This window comes from Mus caroli, chromosome 4 (assembly GCF_900094665.2).
Source record: "Mus caroli chromosome 4, CAROLI_EIJ_v1.1, whole genome shotgun sequence".
NCBI classification, from domain to species: domain Eukaryota; kingdom Metazoa; phylum Chordata; class Mammalia; order Rodentia; family Muridae; genus Mus; species Mus caroli.
The window spans coordinates 20174290-20199092 of NC_034573.1; the positions used below are offsets into that span (position 1 = coordinate 20174290).

Sequence of the window (24803 nt, forward strand, 5' to 3'; positions counted from 1 at the left end):
ATGATTAAACTGTAAAATTTGTGGTCACTAAAAATGTAAAATAAATACTTTCTTTACAAACATATGTAGCTAATTATATTCATCTTAATGAACATGTTAAGACAACCATCTACACACAAATAAATAGCGAACTCAAAGCTGCATACCAGCATGCGACGACTGGGACTCATCATCACTGTCCTCATCTTTTCTTCCCTTCTTCTTGGTTTTCTTAATTTTATATTCTCTGGCATTGCCCCCTCCTCCTCCTCTTACACTTCCAGAGCCCTCTGGTAGAAATACATCAGTTAGTATTATTAACACGTTTTAGAAAATAATGATACCATATTATTATATTAAACTATGTAACAGAAAAATGAAAAGCAAACTAAAGAAAAATTTAATTCTTTTAAAGATCAGTTTCCATGTTAAGGTACTAAGGATGATAACAATAGTAAATAAAGTATATCACTAAAAATCGAAATCTCTTGAACTTCTGCAATCTCTTAAAACTGTTTTAAACTGTAACATACTCAAAGCTGCCTGTTTTCTGTAGCTTATCTTTTTAGACAAATCCATTCCTTCATCTTTTCTTTCTCCTTTTTTAAAATTATGACTATTTTTAAATTACAAGTGTTTTGTCTCTATGTGTTTGTGTACCACAAGCATGCAGTGCCCATTAAGGCAGATCCTCTGGAACTGAAGCTACAGATGGCTGGTAGGTACCACATAGGTGCTGGGACTTGAACCAGGGTCCTCTGGAAGAGCAGCTACTGCCTTTAGCCACTGAGCCATCTTTTCAGCCACCCTGTCACCTTTCTTGTCAACTTGAAACATCCTTTCACTTACTCATGTCTGCTATCACAGCGTTATTTAATCCTCATCTCTTTGACATTTCAAGGTGGTTTTGCCTTCTTGGCTAAAAGACTGATTTCTACTCATGTTTGGATGAGTCAGATTCACCCACCACTCACCTCAATTATAAATTTGTAATATGAAATGGTTAAAAAGTAACAGAAACTTGATAAATGTCAGGGCATATTAAATTGGTAGCAGAAAACTAACATCATCAATTAGCTTATTAACTTATCAATCATCAAATTATTTTCAATTACTTACTAAAGAGTTCAATACAAATCATTGGAGAAGCTCAAGTACTATGCGTGACAGTCAAGCCACGTTACTGAGTTCGTTTTCTGTCTGTAGTCGCCTACATTTAGGATCTCTTGTCTATAAAACAGAACACTCATCTGACAATGGGTTATAAGTGGTAAACAGTTCTCACCATAAGGATTATTGAGTTAAATAAAGTGAGTCTTATAAACTAAATATACCTTTCTAGTACCTAAGCACAATTATCATAGTTCATCATATTTTATAATTTATTTTCCTTGACTTTATAAAGATAAAAATAAATAAAAAACTAAAACTATACGCCTAAAGTGAAATGTATCTTTAATAGTTGGTGGTGAGTTTTTTATGGGAGACATTTGAGTTGGACATGACTCATGCATGCACTGTAGTTAATTGCTGCCATACAACTGCAGTCACTCAGAACAAAGTACTAGATGACCTATAACTCTGAGAAAGAAATAATCAACTATACTGACTTAAGCCCTTAATCAATACTCATGTATTTCTAAATGCCACTTGAAATAAAGAGGGAGAATAAGTGTATGCATGAGGATTAGGAATCACTGAAATAACTTAGTGTGGCTCCTCTGGAAGAATGGAGAAAATATTAAAAATATTTCAAGAGTCTTGCAAAAAATAGTTTCACAAGAGGAACAATCGTAATAATAAAACAGAAATGAATTTTCCTAGCAAAAATTATGTTTTAAGCATATGTGTTTGATACATATTTCTATTAATGAAAAGGCTGAATATCAAAGTTTTTGGTACTGACATAGCACTAATAATTTGCTTCTACTAGTAAAAACAGGGAAAATACACGTACATCTCAATGGTAAGTTACTAAATAATAGTACTACATAGAACAGTTACCACTGAGCATATATTTAAAAGAGATTAAAATATATTGTTAGCAGGCAGGGCGATCTGCTTGCTTAGAAAACCTTACACTATGCCAAGTGGTGCCTTTGATCCTAGAGGTATAACCACAGGCACTTTTTGCAAACAAGATACCACATCAATACGTCATCCCAGATGGGAAAGATAGAAATGTGGTCTGTACTGACAGGGACCAGAAAGGCACCAAGGAAGTGACATTTGGAGTAATACTCATAATGAAAGAAGAATCCAGTTTCTTTCAGTTTAGAAGAAGAGGTGAGGTTGAGCAGCCCTGTCAGTGCAGAGGCCATGAAGTGAACATGAGTCTGGCAAATATGAGAATATAGAAGGGAAAACAGAAGAGATGGAAAACAGACTTTGTATATTTTCATGAACACATTCAAAACCAGAATTCACTGTGTCATTTCCCTTTTCATGATTAAAATCTCATTTATTAGGGGCTGAAGAGACGGCTCAGTGGTTGAGAACACACTGTGTGCTCTTACAGAGAATTCATGGTGGATTCCCAGAACCCACGTGGCAACTCACAACTGTCTGTTACTCCATTTCCTGCCCTCTTCTGGCCTCCTCAGGCACCAGGTATACATGTGGTGCACAGAAATACATAAAGGAAAACATCCATACAAATAAATTGAAAATTAATCAAAACCTTAAAATTTCATTTACTGAAAGATTTGGTTCAGATTAGCCATTAAAATAAAAATATGAATCTGTTAAATAAAAGAAAACCTTCAAAGGGCCTTAGTACAAAGTTCGTGAAAAAAAGGAAAACTCAATTTTCCCAGCAGCACTTGGTAAAAAAAAGCATCCTTTTTTCCAATGTATGTTTTTAGCCCCTTTGTCAGGGTCTGATAGCTGCAGCCACTTGGGCTGACTTTTCCTCCACACAGAGATCTGTGTGTCTACTGTGTGCTAGTACTGCGCTGACTGTCCCTACACTATGTCTTTGTGGTACAGTGTAGTCAGGGATCGTCACAGCTCCAGCACTGCTCTGACTTCAGGTTTGTTTGCAGAAGAGGGGCTATCTGCTATGCAAGAATAGAAATGTGCAACAAAACCCCTTTGTTCATTGAATATGTATTTATTTACACACAACTCATCTTTGTGTCTTACTTATCAATGATCCATTACCTGTTGCTTTCTTCCTGCGTTCATCTTTTTTATCCTTTTTACTTGTATTAACACTTTCTAAAATGGAAATTTGTTTCAGATCTTCTTCAGTGATTAAATGCACAGGATTATTTTTCATTTCCTGAAATAAAACATGTTTTGTTGTAGGCAAAATATATGTAACATTTCAAATAACGAGCAGTTGCTTATTTACTTACACCTCGGAATTATACTTGTTAGATTCCATTGCTAAAGATGATAAAATCTATGACTGCTCCTCTGAGGCTGGCTGTCTTCCTAAGCATCAATTACATCTGCTGCTCTTTTAGCTTCAGTACCTATTCCTGGCTAGCAAAATCAAGTGGCCTATAATTACCAAGCACCTAGCTATGGAGCAGCAGAAACAGTTCTCCAGCAGTTACCAGCTGGTTTTACCACGAATAAGATAATCACTTAGGTCTACCCCCCCCCCCTCCTTTTTGTTTCTGAGACTCTTTTGAGTGCAATGCTACGTAGATACTTGAAATGACAAGACAGGCATGGAAACTGCTACCACCCTCACGATTACAGGTTGCAAACCAATTCAAATAAATCTATTTTTCCTATGACTTAGTTCTTGATGATCTCTACTGTTTAAATTTTATGTTAACTAAAACAACAATGAACTATTTCTAGCTTCAGAAATTAGTTCTTTTTTCTGAGAAATAGTTCTTTAATTTCTAGTGACAAAAGAAATATTGTCACAGTTAAAATACTATCATTTCCTTTTTTGGTTTCCTAAGAAAACTGCTTACTAATGAGGTTCCAGTGACAAGGTTACCTTTCTTTAAACTCTTTTTTTTTTTTTTAGTTAAACAAGTGTTCAAGGAAATAAGTGATAGCTCACACACACACACACACACATACAGACACACAGACACACAAACACACTCTTCTAGCCTGTATTTACATATATCCTTTCCAGAGGATAGTTTTTGAAAATAAGCAATACAAAGGTCTACCTGTCCAAGTACAGAATAAACATATTTAAACTTAACATTTACTAATATCACATCTACATGTTTTTATTCTTGCCTGCCTAACAGGATAACTGCAGAAAACTATCTCATACTCGCACTAGTAAACTTTCAAAGAATACAGCTAAACACAGATAGTATAGCTAAACATTTAATAGGTCTGCATGAATTCAGTAACAGTCTATTAAGACATAGGGCTTGTCTTATCCGAGGAGATGCTTTATACAAAGATCATGGCTTTAACTGCAACCATGAATTAGACGGCTATGATGACAGTCCTAGTAAGCACTCTGCTTCAAAGTACATCTAGACAGTTGTTAAAAAGTTATAAGCCGGGCGTGGGGGCGCACGCCTTTAATCCCAGCACTTGGGAGGCAGAGGCAGGCGGATTGCTGAGTTCGAGGCCAGCCTGGTCTACAGAGTGAGTTCCAGGACAGCCAGGGCTATACAGAGAAACCCTGTCTCGAACCCCCCCCCCCAAAAAAAAAAAAAACTTTAAAAGAGTCATAAAAATAATTAATAATAGTTAAATACCTCTTTAATATACATGAGATCTTTTGAAGCTAAAGTAACATGCACTCAACCAGTTTTTAAAATCTATTTGGAAACAAGACAGAGTAGAAAAAAAAAATCTCTTATGAAGTCCTCTAAGAAAGGAAATTGCAATGGGTTCCTGATTCGACAGAAACTGTTCCAAGGGAGAATATGCAGTGTAGCTGTGGCTTCATGGAATGAATTGGGTAGTGTTCCTTCTGTCTCTATTTGTGGAATAGTTTGAAGAGTATTGATATTAGGCCTTCTTTGACGGTCTAATAGAATTCTGCACTAAACCCATCTGGTCCTAGGCTTTTTTTGGTTGGGAGATTTTAATGACTGCTTCTCTTTCCTTAGGGGTTTTGGGGCTGTTTAGATGGTTTATCCTTCTGATCCTGATTTAACTTAGGTATTTGGTATATGTCCAGAAAATTGTCCATTTTATCTAGATTTTCCAGTTTTGTTGAATATAGGCTTTTGTGGTAGGATCTGATGATTTTTTGAATTTCCTCAGCTTCTCTTGTTATGTCTCCCTTTTCATTTCTCATTTTGTTAATTTGGATACTGCCTCTGTGTCCTCTGGCTAAGGGCTCATCTATCTTGTTGATTTTCTCAAAGGACCAGCTCCTGGTTTGGTTGATACTTTGTATAGTTCTTTTTGTTTCTACTTGGTTGATTTCAGCCCTGAATTTGATTATTTCCTACCTTCTACTCCTCTTGGGTGTATTTGCTTCTTTTTGTAGTAGAGCTAAAAAGTAAAAATTTAAAAAACAAAATTGTTCAGGGATTGAAGAGATGGCTCAGCAGTGAGGAACAACACCTGCCTCTGCAGAGGACCTACATGGCTCATCATAGCTGCCTGTAACTTAAACTTCATGATCTACGAGTCTCTGCTGACCTCTGAGGGCATCCACACACACATGTGCACACACATACATGGCCACACAATGATAAATAAAAACAATTTTTTTAAAAAAAGAAAAAAAAACCATCATATTTAGATTGTTTAAGATAGACTCTTACTATATATATAGTCCAGTGCAGACCTTGAGCCTAAGTAGACTCAAACTCATGCTCACTGCCTTTAGCTCCTGAGAGCTGGAACTATAGAAATGTACCATCATGCTTGAGAAATGAATAAACTTTGATAATAACATTTCCTTTCTCACTGAGTTTCCCTGTTTATTCTAATGAAGTAAAAATTAATGAGGCTATGCTAGATTTAGTGATTGTCTACAGTGCTGAACATGCTACGTACTAAAAATATGTACAAAGAAATTGCTTCTCTTTCTTTGATCTCTGAGAACAAAATAATTTTGATTTACATATAGGTAACATACTACTGCATACTTCAGTGTTTTAACAGCGGATCAAAGCCTTTGGTAACTTAATTTGAAAACTATGTAATTCTATTGATAAGATCTTAATTTGTAAAATTAGTTCTCTAATTTTTAACAGGGTCTAATGAAGATGAAGAAAAAGAACAATAAATCCTAGAGAAGATAAAAGAGAATTATGTAAAATGATATATTCCTTGGTAGTCAGACTATTTATGGCATTTCCCAAAAGATAGCAGATGATCCTAACGAGAAAGAAAACACTGTCAGGATTAGCAGGTGGAAGAAAATCTGTAATACCTTTTCAGCTTTTTGGTGCATCCGTTCGCTGAACAGTCCTGTGCAGTCAGTTATGAACTTTTCACTCACCACAACCGTGTCACTAAAGACTATAGCTGAAGCGAGCTTGCCGAATGGTCTCATCACCTGCTGGAGCAGCATAGCAGCATCTTCAACTGACAAGGAACTGGGTAGCAGAGGCTACAATTTTGAGCAAAATGAAAATGAGAAAAATGCAGGGAAACAGGGGTTATATGTTTTGTACACATAATATACATATGTATGAGTAGATATATTCATAAATACAATTTCCCTCATGTATCCTCGTTGAAGCCAGTGGCTTTCAGAAGCAGTTATGATCATAACTTCCAAACTGTCTTCTGGGTCCATCAGCACTTGGCACTCAAGAGTCATATGCCATTTTTTATTTTAACTCATTTCTCCACTTGCATGCCCTATACAAATGTCAAGTTTGGCAAATTCCCACCAAAACCCACAAGGCCCCTCTGTGCTTCTTCTCTTACAGACCTACAAACAATTCACCAGTAAGTCCTGATAAGTTTACCTGTACAAAGTTTCCTTTCAGCTCTATCATCCAAATTATTATTTTAATTTTTACATATCTCCTCCTAAGTATTGCCTGTCCTAAGAGAAGTCATTTGTTTGTCTACCATTTGTATAGCATTCAGAATGGTGATTATCATACAGAAACTACCTAAAACCAGAAATAAGGATAAAGATGCCTTAAGAAATTTGGTAACCACAGCATGAGTCCTCCTCTATTATAATAAATTTCTAAACTCTGACTAGAAATAACAGACTGGCCTCCAGGTAACCTTTACCCACAGGTAAGTATCCCTTTGGAATAATGAAGGACAGACACAGCTTGAACAATGATGCTAATGTATGCTAACACATTAGAAGAGACTACTGGAGAAGGGCTAAGCAAAAGCAACAGGATATCTGAGGCCAGGGTAGTTGTTCATGCTTGGATAAGATAGCATAACCTATCTCAAAATTTTTAACCCAAAATTGTTCCTATCTAAAGGAAATACAGGGACAAAAAAATGGATCAGAGACTGAAGGAAAGGCCATCCAGAGACCGCCCCCCACCTAGGGATCCATCCCATCTGAAGACAACAAACCCCATACTATTGCTGATGCCAAAATATGCTTGCTGACCGGAGCCTGATATGGCTGTTCCCTGAGAGGTTCTACCAGCATCTGACCAATACAGATGTAGATGCTCACAGACAGCCACCCATCGGACTGAGTCTGGGGACTCCATGGAAGAGCTAGGGGAAGGACTGAAGGAGCTGAAGGGGATTGTAATCCCATAGGAAGAACAAAATCAACTAACTGGACCACCCAGAGCTTCCAGGAACTAAACCTCCAACCAAAGAGCACACATAGTGGGATCTATGGCTCTAGCTACATATGTAGCAGAGGATGGCCTTATCTGTCATCAGTGGGAGGGGAGGCCCTTGATCCTGTGGATCTTTGATGCATCATAGGGGAATGGTAGAGCAGTGAGATAAGAGTGGGTGAGTGGGTGGAAGAGCACTCTTATAGAGGCAAAGAGGAAGGAGGACAGGATGAGGGGTTGTGGAGGGGGTTTTCATTTAAAGTGTAAACAAATAAAATGATTAATAAAAAAAAAAGATATCATAATGGTTACTTTCAACCAATTGCTTGACATAGTATAGAATCACCTGGGAAGGAGTCTCAGTGAGGGACAATCTAGATCAGGTTGGTCTGTGGGCATGTCTGTGGAGGACTGCCTTGACTCTGATAATTAGTAAGGGGAGACTCAGCCTAAGAGTTAACGGCACATTGCCTAGGTGTAGGTCCTGGCCTAGACGACAAAGAAGGAAGTAAAGCAGTTTGTTCTCTGCCCTTGACTGTGGATGTACTATGACGAGCTGCTTTACAACCCTGCTCCTGGGACTTCCCCTAAAGATAAGACTTGGAACTGTAAGCTGACAAGCCTGTTCCTCCTGATGGTGGCTTTTATCAGGGTATCTGTCACAGCAACCCAAAAGAAAATTCACAAATGTGCAAAATCTCATTAATTTCACTATCAAGATCAATATGGTTGCTATATTATTTTCCTGTTTGTTTTTGAGATTTACAGTTATGTACACTAAAAACATCAGCCTACAATAATAGAATTTCTATTGTAACCAGGCAAGATTACCTTTACATGGCTTAGTTCTAAAATGTGCACATCCAAGTAAAACATCCCTTATCATTGGTTTACACAAAAATCAGTACGAGACAAAGGTTAAACATACCGAAATGTCAACCCAGGTCCCTGAGCTGATGGCTTCCTCTACTGATGCTTCTACCTGGTCTACGAGTCCTTGGCCAACACAAGTTGCCTTCAAAAACAAGAGTTGGGTATTCTTATACCTTTTCTTTATATAGTTCACAGCATCTGGGATCCCAAGTCTGGATAAAGCGTCAAATTCTAGAAATGCACAAGGAAGTAGAATGAAACTGTCAATCACTCACATCTTCCAGAAGCGTCACAAGAAGTTAAGTTATACACAAACCCATTGACTGTGGATGTAATGCATTCTGGTATTTTCAAAGGAATAAAAGAAAAGAAACATAGCTTGTTCCCTAGGTAATATTCCTGGATGTTTATTATTAAAGGTCTCTGTAGGAAACCTGCTTCCAGTGCTCTGTGAACACAAGTTGCATGGCCCCTTCTCCAGCTGAAGGGTTGATAGGACTGCCGAGCAATGCAGCAGAAAACAGCAGTAATGGAAATGGAAATGGTCCAAATTAAAAATCAAAACTGGAATCTAGTTTGCTTATTTTAGTTAAAGGGGTGAATTTTATTTTTCAAACCGTATCACTGCACACTAGGGCAGAGCCATTCTCTAAAGTAGATGATTTAGCATAATAGGTTCCGAGTTATAAATGTTACTGGTATTGAAGGTAGCATGGTTATTAATACTAAGTTCTAACCTGTTTAAAGTTGAACACAAATCAGCAAAGATCAAGTGACCACAAGCAAAGCCCTGTACCTAATGTACAGTATAATCAAACCATTCTTCACAAACATGGGAATATGCAACACACTGCAGCTTGATCAGGACTGCATTCAGCAAACAAAGTGGCTACTGCTTTAAATGAATCAGTCTACTTTACTGAAATCATGGTACAACCTAAGAAATATACTTTAGAATAATAGTATTGTTTCTGAGTAGTAGATGGCTGATAAAAGCAAGCATTGCAAATCTGTCAATAAATGTTTCTAAGATGAAGTAACTGAGAAGAGAAAACTTAATAAAACAATAAACACAGTATATTAAACATATGATACTTTCGGGGGGATTAAAACCTTAAGTTTTATATCACTTTTATACATATTGAAGCTATCAGTATCTTTTGGCATTTTAAAATTTTAGTATTTTAGTAATAATGGAATTATCTTCAGTTCCAAAGCCCTACAGAATTGAAAGTAACAACTTTTGCAGTCAAATGAAACCATGACAATATCTAGTAACCACAGGAAAATGCATGTGGAGTCTGGAGTACAATACTTTCTAATAATATTTCAGTACTAGGAAGAAATTTTGGTTTCAAAGAAAAGAAAGCATAGTTACCTAGATAGCCATTCTGCCTGAAAAAGGAATCCACCCAAGTACTCTGTGTCCTGGAGTAGATGTCAGGGACAAACACTGCTTTATCCTGTCGCCCGCCAACCACAGTGCCTCGTAAGCGGCCAGTGCTGACGAGGTCCTCAAGCACAGCTTAAAGCAAATGCACATGACACAGACAGGTCAGACTAGGGACACACTTTTAAAGGCCAAGTACTTCTTCACTCCATCTTCCTAAACTTTTAAAAGACAATTCAACATTTTAACACCATGCATAAAATTACAGTTCAAACAAAAAAAAAGTCCCAATATTTATGACACTTGGAGGAGAACCAACAACTACCACTTTACTAAAATCAGCATAATCCCAAGTTATCCTCTGAATATTTGTCCTTATACCCACAGTGAGTTTCCAACTCCTCATCAAGGAAACTTCTTTCTGCAAGACACTTAGACCACTACAGAAAACCCCAACCAATCAAAAGGCAGAGCTGTGGAGCCCAGACACAACGGACATCTATAATACAACTCTTATACCTTAGGCTAAGGAACTATTGTGGAAGAGAGGGTGGAAAGAGCCAGAGAACAGGGAATTTACTGTGAAATTGAGTCTCCTAGCAATGTCAAAATCCTACCAACACAGATGCCCACAACAACAGACATGCTAATGTGATAGAAGAAAGCCCAGGGGGCTTCAACCTTAACACGGGAAACTAAGAAGTGCTCAGAGCAGGAGAACGCCTTCCCCAGCTGTTCCCAATTAGTTTTCCAGTAACACACACACACACACACACACACACACACACCTCGACCTCCCAACTACCACGACCACCATCACCGAACAAGAACAATTAATAAAGATGCCATCATTGTAAGAGAGCAAGGAGGCATATATGGGAAGTTTAAGGGCAGAAAGGGAAGGGAGAAATTACATACATGGTTATATTATACTCTTAAAACATAAGACATAATAAAAAAGAAAAAATGAGATCACTTTGTTTCATTAATGGTCTACAAAGCAGTGCTGTACTTTGGATGCTGATTATCTTCTTGGTCCTAGAGCTGATGGAGTTTGTAGGAGGTAGAACCTACTGGGAAATCCTTGGGCAGTAAATGAATATACTTGAAGAGAGCTGTGTGTCCCCAGACTCTTCCCCTCTTTTCTGTGTTCCTGGCATAGTTTTATTTGCCAAAGGATCCACACCAGTATCACTCAGCAATACCCTACTGAGATCCCAGGAAATGAGTCCACCCAATCTCAGATTGGTGAACAAAAAAACCAAACCAAACCAAACCAAACCAAACCAAACCACCTCTCTTTCTCTGATTCCCCACTTCTAGCCCCCTCTTTTCTTCACCAGTCCTATTTTTGTCTCCAAAAAACAAAATAAAATAAAAAATAACCATTCTCTCATCCCTGGTCCGGAGGAAAGCTAGGTACCTGTGAATTCTCAGAACATACTCTATTACTGCATTACACCCACAACCAAAGTGATACAAATGTAAACAAAACTCACAGTAAAGGAGCTGTTCCTGAAATCCATATTTTGAAACCAAAGAGTTCACTGCTGTAGGCCTTAATGGGAAATTAAAAGAAAAAATTGAAACTAATTTATTATACAATGTATATGAGTAAAGTAAATAAGAACTGGAATTTGTTATAGGAAAACTACCAAGTTACTTAAAGGAAAAAATGACAGCAAAGTTATACCCAAATTTAGACACCTGATCAGGGCTGTGCTACCTAGAGAGCAGGGATCAGTGTTTGTTCACAACCCAGACTGGTTTCTATTATGATTCCACCAGGTGATTGCTTTCTGCCCTTGACTGGGCGGTACAGTGAAGTCCAAGATGTTCACGGCTCTCGTATAAAATGCTGGAGGATCTCCCTATACCCTGTACACGTACCATTTCTAGATTTCCTGGTTTTCTAATACTAGACGCATTTTTTTCCCAAATATTTTTGGTCCATGGTTGCATCCCAGAATGACAGAGAACCCACAGACACGTGAGGCTGGGTGTGTGTAACCCACCGACACGTGAGGCCAGGTGTGTGTAAGTGTGTAACCCACCGACATGGGAGGCCGGCTGTGTGTAAGAGTGTAACCCACCGACACGGGAGGCCGGGTGTGTGTAAGTGTGTAACCCACTGACACGGGAGGCCGGGTGTGTGTAAGTTTGTAACCCACCGACACGGGAGGCCGGCTGTGTGTAAGAGTGTAACCCACCGACATGGGAGGTCGGCTGTGTGTAAGTGTGTAACCCACCGACACGGGAGGCCGGGTGTGTGTAACTTTCCTTGGGCTGCTTTCCCTCTTCACCTGGAAATACTCACGTGAGTGGTTCAGCATTTTGTTTTTGAAGAAAGTGTGATGTGACTTAAATGTATGTGGAATGAGATGTTTCTAGTCAAAAGTGTTTGACTTGGAGAAACCAATGTACAAATGGCCTTTTTTACTTATGTATATTTTCTGTAACATTTTTAAACTATTTTAATAGGATATAATCTACATATAACCAACATCTACTTAATTTCAAGTATGTAAGTCAATGGTCTTAATAACTTTGCAAGCTTGTGTAAACATCACAACAATCCAGTTTTACAATTTACAGTAGCATTTGCAGTCCGTCAGTCACTGCTGCCACTCTGTGGAGGAGTCATCCTTTCTGAGTCTGTACATTTGCCTTTCCAGACATCCAATAGAGTTGATCAATAGGAAGTCTTGTGTTCCTGTCTTCTTTCACTTATCTTATAGGATGTTCAAGAATGAAGCATGCATGAAGTGGTTCAGTCCTGAACAGCACTCTATCATACAGATATTCCATACATTGTTTTTATTTTCACCAGCTGATAGATATTTATAGTGTTTGTCACAATAGCCTGAGGCATCATGAATGGATTTAATGAATATCATGTATTCATGTCCTTGGTATGTTTCTGGGTGGACACTGTATCTGACTGTGGTAATGAAATAACAGCATGTTATGAATTCATCCCTGGGCCTGTGCATGTATAGGTGACTTTACTATGTATAGGTGACTATCACTAACTTATATCCTAAGCCCAATATATTCTCTTAGCTAGCTGACATATTCCCAAGTGTATGTCTTTGTTTCACTGTGTGTGTTTGTATGTATATATGTCTTCAGGCATGTCAGCCTATGTGTGAGCCTATAGAGGCAGAGGGACAACTTTGGATATCTTCCTGTGTCTCCTCACTGTACCTTTTCAGACAGAGTTTATCACCCATCTTGGAGCTTTCTGTTTAGCTAGAGAGCTCTCAGGATCTGCCTGCCTCCACCCTACAGTACTTGGGTCACACACATGTTCCTCCAAGCTTTGCTTTAAAGCCCGCTGAGGCTGCACTCAGATTTGCTTGCTTGCAAGGCAAGCACTTCACCCATCTCCACAGGCCGGAACTTACTTCTCACTGCCTATAGTTTTAAAGTAACATTTTGTTTCTAATTACCCTAAGCCATCATCTCTGTCCTTCAATTAGCTTCTATTTTTATGTATACTCAAAGTCCTTTAATTCCAACTTATTAATGCCTTACTGATTATTTAGAATGCCACAACTTTATTTTCTTTTAAATCATTTAAGAAACTTGGTAAAAATAGAAACACTTATTTTAAAAAATGAATGAAATACTAAAAGCTACTCCTGTGTTTGGAGAATTTTGACTAAATTATTTAACAAAATTTCATGTAGATCAGATTGCTTTATTAAATTGTTTGAATTAGGTCCCAGTATGCTGCGAAATGTGTCATCTCTGTTTATCTTACAGCAATCATCACAACCTTCTTACATGTTATTCTGTGTATGTTTTCTCCTCCTGCTAAGAAAACATAAAAACAGTCCGTCCTTAAAGGACTCTACCTTGGAACTCTTAGGTATTACTCATTGTGTGTATTAAACAAATGTACTAAACTTCTAAGGTTTTTGTTTGATGAATTTGTATTTTGGTTTGGAATAGAACATGGTCCAGTGTACTTGCATGTCCCACTCATATCAGTTTTTACTTCCTGACCGTTTAGCTACCCATAACAGCTGCCAACATAACCTTTTGGATGTACATGGCTTCAGATCAGAAAAGAGAAGCGGTTCCTTAGTTTTTAGCTCTTGTACACATACAGTGGACTGAATGTACTAACTGGAAGACACCAGTCTCAGCCGTATCTTTTCAGTTCAGAATTAGCCTTACTCTGTAGTTTGACAGCATCTCTACACAGTAGCTCAAGGCTACTATGAGAGAAAACAAAACAAAATGCTGAGCTGACAAAATTTACACTTGCTACAGTAATCAGCAAAATATAAATGGCAAATATAGTAACAGAAAAGTATTTTTAGTTTTTAACTAAATGAGAAACTTGAAGGGCACAAAGGTATCATACCTGTCTCCCTCTATTGCTACCAATCAGCTTCCCTCCCAGTTCTGCACCCCTAAAGACCAACACTTGCTGTGTTTGGAGGGTGATTGCATATGGGTGGTCAGAACCCAAGGAACAGAGAGTACATGGAAGAAAGTATAGCAGCAACAAGTCAGGTACATAAGGGGAGTTAATGAGATAAACCAACATGTTACAGGTAATAAATGCTCAGTCTCCCATGGTTGACACAGAGGATTACAAATACAGGAAATGAATAAAATAGGAAGAAAAAGAAAATAAGAATGAAGTGAAGCTTACTATCTGTTTAGTTGGCGCGATCAATTTGAAAGCATGGTTCTGCTGTATATGTTTACATTTCCATCTACAGAATGTGCACATATCTGTGTCAGTGCGTCCTCTCCTCCTTACCAAAAGGGCCAAGGAACAGTAAGAAGCAGACTGTGTGAGAAGCATCTAAGTACCCAGACGTGCTCTCAAAGAAGAATCAGGTAGCCTTGGAGAACTGGATAGACAGGGAACTATGAGCCGAACCTAAACATTTTGTCGTATCTGCGAAAAAGTATACCACAGAGGAATGACAGGGTCATGCCAGAGGTCAAAGCCAGTCTGAGGGCCATCGTTTAGAAAAATCAATGGTGATCTGAAAATGTAACTTATAACAACCTAAAGCCAAATAACACATTTAGGGAACACTAAATCCCCAGTGATAAAACAAACAAACAAACAGACAAACAGACAAACAAACAAACTGTAAGTCTGACGAGGAATGGGATACATGGTCCTAAAATTTCATCCCTGCACATGACCACTTGTTTGTTTTTGTTACAAAGGAAAGCAAGCAGCTTTACAAGAATTTTATCACATATACCTGTTAAGTAAATATATTCATCAGTAACTGAAAAAATCTAATTGTGTATCATCTGCTAAGATTTAATTAGAAGAATAAAGTGTCTCTTCTGTGTGTTCCTGTCAATGATGGCCAGGGTAAATATGGACACTCGCAGCACCATCAAACAGACAGCAGACAAGAGAAGTTAATATTTTAAAGAACACCAGATCTGTGACCTTTAAATTATTGATATCAGGAAAGTCTGAAAAAGACTAAACAAGTGTTCCAGACTAAAGGTGAACAAAAACTTGTAACAATTCGATGAAATATGTGATTCTGAACCGAACCTGAAACAGCTAGAAAGGGCAGTGCTGAAGCATTCTGCATATCAAAATGAATCCAAAGACTAGATGAGTGTATGCATCAATGTTAATTTTCTGACTATGAGTTCTATTTTGTATTGTACAGAATAATGCTCTTTTGTAGGAATCACAGATAAAATTATTTGTTGTAAAATTTAACCAACTTTGATACTGGTCATAGAAAAACTCTCTAGCTGTCTCTTGTGAGACGATGCCGGGGCCTTACAAACACAGGAGTGGATGTTCACAGTCAGCTATTGGATGTATCACAGGGCTCCCAATGGAGAAGCTAGAGAAAGTACCCAAGGAGCTAAAGGGATCTGCAACCCTATTGTTGGAACAACATGATGTACTAACCAGAACCCCGGAGCTCTTGTCTCTAGCTGCATATGTATCGAAAGATGGCCTAGTTGGCCATCAATGGAAAGAGAGGCCCATTGGACTTGCAAACTTTACATGCCCCATTATAGGGGAATGCCAGGGCCAAAAGAATGGGAATGGGTGGGTAGGGAAGTGGGGGGCGCTATGGGGGACTTTTGGGATAGCATTGGAAATGTAATTGAGGAAAATATGTAATAAAAATATTAAAAATCAAAAAAAAAAAGAATAATAAAAAAAAAATTTTGTTCCACCAGACTATAAGCTTCCTCTCCAAACCTTTCTGTTCTCCTTTTGCCTTGTATGTGTTCAGTATTCAATAAATGCATCCTATTGCTAAATGACTACAACTTCCCCATCTAAAAGAGGTGTGTGCAGTTAAACACTGATGTAAAGACAAGGACAACAAGGATAGATAATAGACATTAGATTAGTGATAGTGACACTGTACGCGGTAGAAACCAGACGAGTGGCTTGAGAAGGGACAGAGGGTAAGAAAATAACAGTGAATGTAGACACGAGAAGATGACATCTAGAGAGTTGTTTGAAATGAAAATCTGGACATCTCAAACTCTGATCGAACACAAAGCCACTCGACAGGACCTGATGCAAAGGTGAGGAGACAATTAAGAATGTAGGCTTTCTGAATTCTATATTTAAATAAATCTAAGTAGGCTACAGACTTAGTTCCTTGTCTAATGTAACACTGCTCTTCCTTAATACTGTGGACTCGCAGGAAAAGGATCCAAAAACAGCGCCATCTAAACTCCAAGTAAGTTAAGCTATTGACTTCACTGCCCTGCAACACAAGGCTACTGTGTAATATAACAATGGACCCAAGCTTCTATTTTAATAACTGCATGGTCTTTTCATGTGACCTCAGGGTGATTTATATGTCGTGATGTCATCAGGACAGAAGTTGTTGGAGCAGGGAGCGGAGGGGAATGTGTGGAGACAGGTGAAGTTGGAACTCTGGAGGCTTTGTAGCCCCCTTCCAGAGAAGCTCTCCACCCACCTGCTTAACAACTGGGATGGATGCTCAAAGAGATTGGGCTTCAAAAACATTCAGCTGCTGGGAAAAAATGCAAATCGTGTCAAATAGGTGTGTAAGTTCCTATATACACTTGGAAACATGTTTACCGGGTAATGGCACTGAAGAGTCCACGGATACGTGCTTTATGGCGAGCTACAAAGGCCTCAGTGAAAATCACTCCTCTGTTATCAAGGTCGAGATGGCCATTGATAATCCGACCAAGTCGCTGAGTTAATGCCTGGGAATAAGAGGTCAATTGTTATTAATCTGAAATAACAAAATTAAAATGTGCATTTGTACAATCCTTCTCAATTCCTGGTATGTGCTGTGACAGAAATTTCAATTGCACAAATTACATGATAACTAAACTAAAATGAAGGATTAATATCTGGAGAGTTTCATCGTCTCACTGCAGAGTCGGGAACCATACCAAATTATTAAAGATTAGCTATAATAATAATTATTAGTTAACTGATAAAGGTTTAACCACAATAACAGCTCTTGCTTACAATACTTATTTCTAAAGAGAAATAAACATGATTGACTGCTTTAGGAAGGCCTTTCTTTGGACCTTTGGATAAAGGGTATAGAAAGAAATGTTACTCCATGACTTTGCAACTAAGGGAAACGTAAGTTCTGAAAAATTATATTCTCTAAGAGCAACACGACTTCTTCCTGATTTAAACTGGCAGATTATCTGCTTTCCTGACCAGCTTTCAAATTCAAGATAGTATTTTTTTTCTTCTCAGCTAGACGGCATCTGAACAAGTCCATGTGAAATAGGTTAGGACACATTTCATACCCCGCTTTCCCGGCTCAAAGCAGATTATTCAAGTTGGTTTGATAGATTCACAACAAAGAAAAATATAATAAGCTTTGAGGAACACATTTGTGATATTCAGAAAATAGAACTGGAAACTCCTTAGTATCTAGAAACACAGTTACAGAAGAAACCATTCGGTGTAATCCTTATATTTTTTAAGCTTGACTTTCTATGATTTATAGTTATTCAGGTAAAAATAGGACTTAGACCTTTAAAATGCTGTGTTAGACATTTATATTTCCTCAATTGTGTTTTAAATGCCGCCTGGAAAGCTTATTCTATTAATATAGGTGAGTGAATAAATCTACACTACACATGGGTAATTACGGCTCGGTAACGATCTAAAGTTGGATTTCTTTAAGGTGAAAGGTGTTGTGGTTGTTTGAATGAGCATGGTCCCCGCAGGCTCCTGTGTCTGAATGCCTGGTCCCCAGTTAAAGGAACTGTTTGGGAAGGATTAGGAGGTGTGGCTCTGTTGGAGGAGGTGTGTTACTGGGGGTGGGCTTGGAGATTTCAAAAGCCCAATCCAAGGCAATGTCTCTCTCTCTCTCTCTTTGACTGCCTACCTGTAGATAATCAAGGAAGCTCTCAGTCCTATGCCTGCCTGCTTGCCTGCTGCCATGATGACAAGGGACTAATTCTCTGAAACTGTAAGGAAGTCCCCAACTAACTTTTTTTTTTTTTTTTTTACAAGAGTTACTTTGGTCATGGTGTCTATTCACAACAATAGTATAGTAACTAAGACAGTAGTTAAAATGAGATTTGGCTGTTTTCTTATTTCAGTAAATTAAAAACAAACTACTGTTCCTAGAGTGCTGCCCCAATGCTTATGCAAAGGGCATGGTTATTCCTTCTCAAAAGATATAGCACTGGAAACAACATACAGATGAAACAACACCTTTCTTAATCTCAGGTAACTAAGAAGTCACATTGACAGAATTCAAATCCAGTTGTATGTGACACTAAGGCCTACAAGTTTCCCACTGTACCACATGGATATCTATGACTGTGAGATAAAAAAACTACTTTTAAAACAAGATGACATATAGCTTCAGGTTTTAGGTAACACTGTTGCTGCACTATAGTCATGATATCAGAATTTAGTATCAGCATAAAGACCTAAAGAGAGAATATGTGACATTTTTTGTTCTTGAGACATAGGCACAGCTCAGTGGAGGAAAAATATGGCAGCAAAAAGAATGGTTCTACTGACATTCTGATAAGAAAATTAGTTGCTGAAGGTGTTTTACATTGCAAAATATTGAGCAGCATCCCTAATCTTTACACTCTCTATGTTCTATTACTACAACTGTATATATCCTGGCTAGGTTATAAATAGCAGCTATCCTAAGGATTGAGCAAATCCACACACGACACTCTCAGAACTCATCCTACTCTCAGGACTGTGGTAGCCCGGGGCTTGGGATAACTGTATCATTTGAACAGTCCCTTCAGAGCCATCAGGTAGGTTATACCTATTTACATGGCTCTGAGTCAGATCCACTCGAACCTTATATAAAACCACCTGGTCCTGACCCCTACTCAGACTCTTTAAAATTCTTTCCATTATTAAGAAAAAACAGTACCTGTGTCAGAAAATCCCCAGGAAGGTCATAGGCTTTACACAGTTCTGAAACAGTTACTTGACCACTTTCTTGCAATTTATCATTCACCTCTTCTGATAACCGATCCAGATAGTTCCTAATATTGAAAAAAAGTTTTTCTGTTTTTGTTTTTAAATAAAACATGCTTCCCTTCTGTATCTTCCCCTTTAACGCTTTTCTGCTAGAGTATTGTAGGCCCCCAAGTAATGGACGGGAATGAGCATCACTTGTTGCTCAGATCTAAACCTTATTTTTTGCTCATAGATATAATTAATGTAAGGGCAATCAAATGGCAGGTTTTTTTCTTATGACAAGAGAAATTTTATAGTCATTTCACATCAGTTTTAGAACATTATTTTGAGTGCAGCTGATTCACAATAAATAAGTTAAAATTTGATATGGCTTTAATAGGAAAAAGATCAAAATTTATATTATTTATAAATATGTATTCCCCCAAATTAGCACTTACTTTTAAAAAAAGAATGGTTTTTATAATAAATGTCTCTATTACATGAGCTCTAAACATAAAGCCTAGCTGGCCACGCCCGGCCTGGAGCACCTGACAGGAGGAGAGAGAACACTTCAGTGTTACACTTACTCATCAATCAGTTGTCCCAGTACTATTTGCACGTGCTTCTCTGATTTAATAATATCACTGACTCTATTCTCAATATGAGTCAGGTCCACATTAATAACCTAGAATTACACAGAAATTACAATTAGTTTCCACTACTTTTAAAATTTGAGATTATACACTGAGATTAAAAATTATACTTTTATGTATTTTATATACATATATTTAATTTATACACCCTTTACATATCACTTAGATAAATTTGAAATTACTCTAAAATTTTGATAGCTGAGTATCATGGCAAACACCTATAATGCAGAAGGACAACTATGATTTCAAGGCCAGTGTGGTCTATATACCCAGTTCTAGGCAAGGTGAGACAGGGACACAGAGTAAAACAATCTGTGTGTGTGCGTGTGTTACTGTAGGGGTGGGAAAAGAGTTTCCTCCTAGCTGTCTGAGGATGCCAGTCTTTTCCTGTCTGCCTTCAGAACAAAGATGTAGAACTCTCAGCTCCTCCAGCACCATGCCTGCCTGGATGGTGTCATGTTTCTCACAATTGAAGATAATGGACTGAACCTCTGAACATGTAAGCCAGCCCCAATTAAACACTGTCCCTTATAATAAGAGTTGCCTTGGTCATGGTGTCTCTTTTCAGCAATGGAAACCCTAAGACATGTAGAAAGGAACCCAACAAATCCGTAGTATTTATAAATTAAGAAAGCTTTAAGAAATCAAAGCAAAATTTTTATAAATTTACCTGTTGTAAGTCAACAATGTTTACTCGACCTTTGAACAAAAGAGAGGAATTGAAATTACATGGAAGTGCAGATGAACAGGTTCAACTCTAACAGACAGTGCTGATGGCTCTAAGTCCTTCTAGGAAGGGCATAGGACCTCAGTAGTAACTGATGGACTTAGATACAGATTACTAGCTGATCAATCTTCATGGTAAAGCCACAGGCAACACTCTTCTCCAAGCTATGTTTATCACATCAGACCAATTATGAACATCAGCGGACACAATGCGGAGAAATCCGTGGAAGGAATTTCAATTCTTCTCACAAGTCAGCTCAGCTAAAATGACCAGAGGAAATGCCTGCAGCTAAATTAAGATGATTTCCCCACTGCTCAAAACTGAAACGAGTGTCTATCAGCAAGAGAGGATCTGTTAGTTATTGCAAATCACAGCTCACATTTTATTAGCACTCCTGCAGGAAGAAACAAAACACCCAGGCTAGACCCAAGTGGTATCTAGTGACGGGTTGTTTCTGTTTCAATCAAACTGCCCAATCTGCTCAATTGCTCAAATTTCAAAAACATAAAGCAAAACAATATTTTACGTTTGATGGTGCTAAGTGCACTTCATAATATGGTGGGCCTCAGGCCACAGTATACCAATTTACAAAGTTTTTTAAAATTAGTAATGCAGCTTTAATATTTGAGATCTTAAAACTTTATGAAATCTCTATTTCTCCTTTATAACTAAGTACCTGATCACTGGCAGCTAGGTATTCACCCCTAGGTATTCACCCCTAGGTCATGAAGTGTGTGTGTGCATATATATATATATATATATATATATATATATATATGTGTGTGTGTGTGTGTGTGTGTGGTATATATATGTGTGTGTGTATATATATATATATATATATATATATACACCACACACACACATACACACATATATAGTACATTTAATTCAATACAACAAAAACATAGTATTTGTTAAGTGGCAATAGTTAAGGTCATGTTTGCATGAACCTGTAAGATTATGTTCATATGAACATACGAAGGTTGACTGCATGATCCTATGAAGGCTGATCATCAAGTTATCAGTAGAGAAGGGTTACAGCTCAGGGGTAGTATTTGCCTAGTATGTGCTCTGGGTCTGACACCCAACACAAAGAGGAAAGAAGAAGGAGCCATTGAGAATGCCCTATAACCTCCATGTAAGCACTTATTTTTAATTTTAATTATTTCCTTCAGACATCCGGTAAAGACAAAAGCATGACACTGAGGACTTACTTACCACCTCGGACATGTAGCTCGTCTCTCATTTCTTTACTGATTTGGGCTGGAGTGATATATTCCTTGCCGTCAAGTGTATGGACTACTTCCAGCTGTTTCTGAGAGATCAATTTATTCACAATCTCAATGCAGTTCCGTTCTGACAACCTGTGAGAAGCCAGGAGTTTTAAGAGTGTACTTGCTATGTCTCCCCCCAACCCCCCCCCCCCCCCCGCCCCAAAGTATTTGAAAGCAAAATTGTGAGTAACTTCTACATTACAAAATCTGCCTTTTATTAGAATAATGATATTGGTTGAGTAATTTAAAAAGAAAACTTGAGAGTAGGCTTACATTCCCTTCAATTATTTAATTCACACACGTCACTGTATTTTGATTCTACAGATGTTCTCTCCTAGTCCTGCCTTAAGTGTCAAAATTTCCAGCTGAAAACAAACTTTTCTTTAAAATCACAGTATGCTGGCCTTACTGGTACAGTTGGTGTACAGACAGGTCATGTGGCTTAGCAGAACTATAGTTACTATACTGTTAAGCTACTCACAGCCTTCTTGCACTAGATTTTTTTTTCTTGGGTTTTATTGTTTGTTTGTTGTGAGAGTGTATATATGTCTGTAGCTCTCGATGTTATAGAACAGCATCAACGGTCTACGGTGTTTAGGTCCAAGAGAAATAAAATACTACAAGAACTCGTTTACAGGGAGACAAAGTCTATTCGCCTTATATATGTGATGTGTAATCACGGGCGCAGAGTCGGGGTAATTCGGCCACTCCCCCAATTCTGGAGTGTAGAAAAGTTGGTGTCCCGGAGTCCCTAAAATATGACAGATGGCGTGTGGGCCTGGCTTAGATCTGTGGCTGCACGTAAAAAGGATTTAGAGGAGGGACAGACTACTTGCTGCGCGCTGCACTGGGGACTTTGCAAGCTCGCCCTAGGCCGGGCAGCGAACGCCTCTACCGACAGCCGCCGCAGCAGACGGGCTCCGGGGTCCCACCGCGTTCCGGCAGGCAGTGCGGGAGCGGGGCAGCGTCCCGGGCCTAAACCGGCTCCACACCGTAGGGAACCAGCACCTTTGCGTGGACTCTGCAAACTGCGCCCGCTGGAAGTCAGCCGCCAGCCGCCGGATCTCCTCCCAGGCGTCCGCCATCACTGCTCCGCTCGCCCCGCCACAGGGAAACGGCAGACACGTCAGCCTTCAGCCTGCCGCAGGCACCCCGGGACGGGCCGCGCAGAGGGCCAAGAGACCTGCGTCAAGGAAATTCGCGAGCAGAAACGCGACGGCCGAGCTCTCCGCCCTCAACTGGGCGTGGCCTGCGGGAAGCGGCTTCCTAAACTCCTACAAAGCCAAGCTGAAGCTGACTCAGTAATCCTTTTTTTTTTTTTGCAAGGTTCCTGTTTCTGTCCAGCAACCATCAAATGATCTTCCGCCCTTGCTGAGCGGACGAGGCACACTTCTTTTGTGGGACTCTTACAAACCGTGACTAATCCACTTTGAACAGTGAATGGGGCTTTTATTTGAGCCAAGAATGAAGTCAGTTTTAGAGAAACTTGTTCCACACTACTGCATCAGTTTGAATTTTGTTCTTCCAAAATGAATCTATTTGGGTATAGCAAACGCCATGGACTTCAGTTCATGTGTTCTAAAACTTATTATTATTATTATTTACTCGGACAAAGGAATGACCGTTGCTGGGAGTGAAACTGGGGAAGGCAATGGCATTGTACTTCTTAGACAAGATAACTGCTGCCATTGTTTATTCACACATACCATTTTCCCATCTTAATCAGTGGGGAAATCAGAAGCCTGATTGTACTTAGTAAAGAATATTTTGCTTCTTTCCTATGTAAATATATTAGTCTATATAACACTCCCAGTAGATAAATCCATTTGGCTTCTGAAGTGCCTAGCTTTGATTAAATTTAGAGAATTCCATGATAAAGCTTGGCATTCCACCTTATCCTTTGAAGCAGAGTCTCTCAGAAAGGTAGGCCAGCCTCCCATCAAGTAAGCCCCTGAGTTTCCTCCTGGCTTCATCTCCCAGGCAGATTGATGATCATACCCAGGTTTCAAGATGAGCTTGGGCTCTGAATTCAAGTCTGTATGCTTGCACAGAGAGCACTTTAACCTTCAAGCATCTTCCCACCCATCATTTTCAGTGCTTTTGAGGGAGGGAGGGAGGGGATCATTTTTGACCAATATATGATATTACAGAGGAACTTTAAACAGAGCAAACACTAAGCAGCTGTTTTTTAAAGGGCAGGAGATTCTTTTAAAGAACGAACTTGTATAGATTTGGGGAGTTGACGTTCCATTCTTTATAAAATGTTATGATAGCTGTCTGTGGTTATACGAACACCTTGTTAATGTTGACATGCAGACAGTCTGTGGATAGTTGATATCTTTAGCTACAACGTGTGCAGGATTTATTACACGTTCTTGGGATCATTTAGAAATTGTCTTTTGACATAAAAAGAAATTAGAGACAGCAATGTAACACTGTGATGCTTGAACATATGCATACATGGATAACATTTACATTATATCAAACACCTAACATGTATTATCCAAGATTAAACATTTGACATCCTTCCTCCTAGTGCTATAAGATATAAAGTATGTGACTGTTGTGATGATTTGTATATGCTTAACCCAGGGAGTGACACTATTTGGAGGTGTGGCCTTGTTGGAATAGTGTGTAGACATGGCTCAAGAGTTCTCAAAGGAGAATTGCTTTCCTTCTTTCTTCCTTTCTTTTCTTTTCTTTTTCCTTTTTCATTGGATATTTTATGTATTTACGCTTCAAATAGTATCCCCTTTCCTGGTTTCTCCTCTGGAACTCCCTTCTCCCACCCACCCCCCTCTCCCTGCTTCTATGAGGATGCT

The 24803-nt window shown here is 38.7% G+C and overlaps 1 protein-coding gene across 2 annotated transcripts in view; it reads right to left on the reverse strand.

Annotated features, from left to right (window-relative positions):
- The window catches only part of Ufl1 (UFM1 specific ligase 1), a 33406-nt gene extending 10288 nt beyond the window's left edge, over positions 1-23118 (reverse strand). Inside the window, exons 1-12 of one of the 2 annotated variants that reach the window (XM_029476264.1) lie at positions 22990-23117; positions 21926-22071; positions 20651-20679; positions 19915-20012; positions 19299-19413; positions 16997-17127; positions 11415-11473; positions 9904-10050; positions 8581-8756; positions 6308-6487; positions 3142-3262; positions 147-269 (exon numbers count right to left, since the gene is read on the reverse strand). In XM_029476264.1, the coding sequence (XP_029332124.1) occupies positions 147-269; positions 3142-3262; positions 6308-6487; positions 8581-8756; positions 9904-10050; positions 11415-11473; positions 16997-17127; positions 19299-19413; positions 19915-20012; positions 20651-20679; positions 21926-22071; positions 22990-23066 (1402 nt within the window). In that variant the 5' untranslated portion in view covers positions 23067-23117. Of the gene's footprint in view, positions 1-146; positions 270-3141; positions 3263-6307; positions 6488-8580; positions 8757-9903; positions 10051-11414; positions 11474-16996; positions 17128-19298; positions 19414-19914; positions 20013-20650; positions 20680-21925; positions 22072-22989 lie in introns of both variants that reach the window. The other variant, XM_021160237.2, reaches the window with a different exon arrangement.
- Between the last annotated feature and the right edge of the window lie 1685 nt (positions 23119-24803).